Source organism: Sinocyclocheilus grahami, unplaced genomic scaffold (genome assembly GCF_001515645.1).
Source record: "Sinocyclocheilus grahami isolate Dianchi unplaced genomic scaffold, SAMN03320097.WGS_v1.1 scaffold17626.1, whole genome shotgun sequence".
NCBI classification, from domain to species: Eukaryota; Metazoa; Chordata; class Actinopteri; order Cypriniformes; family Cyprinidae; genus Sinocyclocheilus; species Sinocyclocheilus grahami.
In genome coordinates, this window is record NW_015516706.1 from 1 (window position 1) to 2410 (window position 2410).

At 35.6% G+C, this 2410-nt stretch overlaps 1 protein-coding gene across 1 annotated transcript; it reads right to left on the reverse strand.

Moving 5' to 3' along the window:
• Nucleotides 1-733: 733 nt before the first annotated feature.
• LOC107579470 (structural maintenance of chromosomes protein 6-like) lies at nucleotides 734-1552 on the reverse strand. Its single transcript, XM_016265302.1, has 3 exons — nucleotides 1484-1552; nucleotides 945-1115; nucleotides 734-862 (listed from the first exon to the last, which is right to left on the reverse strand). Exons 2-3 carry the CDS (start codon nucleotides 1095-1097, stop codon nucleotides 734-736), a joined length of 282 nt encoding a protein of 93 aa, XP_016120788.1. The 5' UTR covers nucleotides 1098-1115; nucleotides 1484-1552.
• Between the last annotated feature and the right edge of the window lie 858 nt (nucleotides 1553-2410).

Here is a 2410-nt window from a genome sequence, read left to right on the forward strand (position 1 = left end):
GGCATTCACCACTTCTAAGAGATCTGCTTCCAAACAGTTAAGCACTTTTTTAAAGATTGTGTTTACATTTTGTGCCCCCTAACACGATAGAAATAACACAATAAAAACAGACATGAATTATTTTTTAGTATCTGACAAGCTACAATAGAGGTTTTCTATTTTTATATGAATCTTTAAAAAACTCATTTTATCATTTATCTTTTTTTTTAAGAAAAAGATATATTAAAATAAAATAATAAAAACTAAGAGGAAGTACAAATAGCAATAAATACTAGCCTATATAAACGAAGTACCAATAATGTTAAATACTATTTATACATGTAGTTATTAGCACCTCAGTGTACAAACAGTTGCTACAAGTAGTCGTGACAAAAATGTTTACATTTTGTGCCCCCTAACACGATAGAAATAACACAATAAAAACAGACATGAATTATTTTTTAGTATCTGACAAGCTACAATAGAGGTTTTGTATTTTTATATGAATCTTTAGTGTTTTTTTTTATAGTGTTGATTTTTGGCAAATTGCAGGGAAGCCAATGTGGGTCAGTTTTTCAATTTGATCCCAAGACCATTTCTGAACACAACAGGAGGGCTAAAAAGTCTTGTAAAAAATCTCCTATGTAGGCACAATTTATTTTAAATGCTTTCAAGTGTTCCAAAACTGTGTTTGACTGATATAGTGTAAATCACGAATGTTCTATTAATTCAAATCCAATTTAAGAAAAATCTGCTAGCTCTTACTTCCATTGTTCCCAACAATGAAGTTTACATTTGGTCCAAATTTGAAAGGTCCGAGCAAATGGTGGCTCATAAAGTTCCTCAAAGTGAGACTTTCTATCACGCCGATATCTCCCACGCTCTGGAACAGCACAAGATGTTATTCGAACCGGAACTGTCACTACAACATTTAGTAATGTTATGTTATGTATTCAGGAAATCACCAAACTGACCGAAGCAGAGAGTGACTGATCTTGCTGGACTTCATCCTCCTCATCAACCTCCTCCTCCTCATCCTGAACATGTGTTTTGCCAACCGTCCTAGGAGTCTTAGACGGTTTTACAACATTGTGGACACAAGACTTCCTCTTATTCATGGCAGAAAGATACCCAGCCTAGAGCTCAGCAGGAGCACACAAACACATCAGCATGCATCTGGAAGCAATCCTAATGCTGTCAAACATAGTTTATCTGCATAACTTGGCTATTAATTCTGCACAGTTTTATGCAACATGATTTTTTTTTTAGGAAAGAAGGTTCATATCTGATGTTAGAAACTATTCTGAAAAGTCACTGAAATGCCTTAATAAGCACACATGCTGCATCACAAAGAGGAACAATAGATGCGAACATGCCAACACATAATTCTACAGACATGGATGAACAGGTGTACAGTCAATTGTTACATTTAAATCGCGTACGCACACACAATGTAACAGCGCATGAGTTGTATTAAATGAATCACGTATATGATTATACTTACCCATTCCTCTGCACCTGGAGAGTGACTGTGTCTGTTTGAGGACTTCCTGGTTGAGGAGCTGCTACAACAAACTCCACCCTCCGAATATCACTTCAGACCACATGTGCTTATTTATGCTATGTCCATAAACGTATTTTGTAGAACATTCTGACCGCATTAACCGTTTTATGTTTGCTAAAATATAATTTAGTACTTTAAAGTCACCTGTTGATCTCCTACAAACAGTGTAAATAGTCTTTCTATGATGAATTATATTTTTTTGTCCATTGCAATTGTGGCCAATGAGACTGAGCTGACTTAAGACAGTTAGAATGCTCATTTTTGTATAAGTAAGTATATTTAAATTTGTTGATTTTGAGGCAGATTAATTCGTTTTTATAGGAGATGAGCAGTGTTGGGGGTAATATATTACAAGTAACGCGAGATACGTAATCAGATTACTTTTTTCAAGTAACTAGTAAAGTAACGCATTACTTTTTAATTTACAAGAGAATATCTGAGTTACTTTTTCAAATAAGTAACCTTGAGAACTTCATCTTTGTTTCCAAATGCAATGACTTCGGTTTTTTCTTTGTTTAACTGAAGAAAGTTCTCGCACATCCAACTGTTAATTTCATCAATGCATTGGCAGAGGGAGTCAATGGGGCTGTAGTCATTTGGAGATAAGGCTAGGTAAATCTGGGTATCATCTGCATAGCTGTGATAGGCGATTTGGTTCTTTCTCATTATTTGACTTAGTGGGAGCATATACAGGCTAAACAAGAGCGGTGCAAGAATTGAGCCTTGTGGGACTCTGCATGTCATGGACGTCCACTTAGACTTATGCTCTCCTATACTCACATAATAACCTCTCCCTTCTAAGTATGACCTGAACCATTTAATTACCATGCCAGAAAGCCCAACCAAGTTTTCCAGTCTCTCTAGTAG

Bases quoted from the DNA above. Each gene is read 5' to 3' on its own strand.
- LOC107579470 (XM_016265302.1), bottom strand. From the start codon at position 1,097: ATGAATAAGAGGAAGTCTTGTGTCCACAATGTTGTAAAACCGTCTAAG. The intron at 863-944 runs GTGATTTCCTGA...GTGCTGTTCCAG, and splicing joins TCTCTGCTTCGGTCAGTTTG to AGCGTGGGAGATATCGGCGT.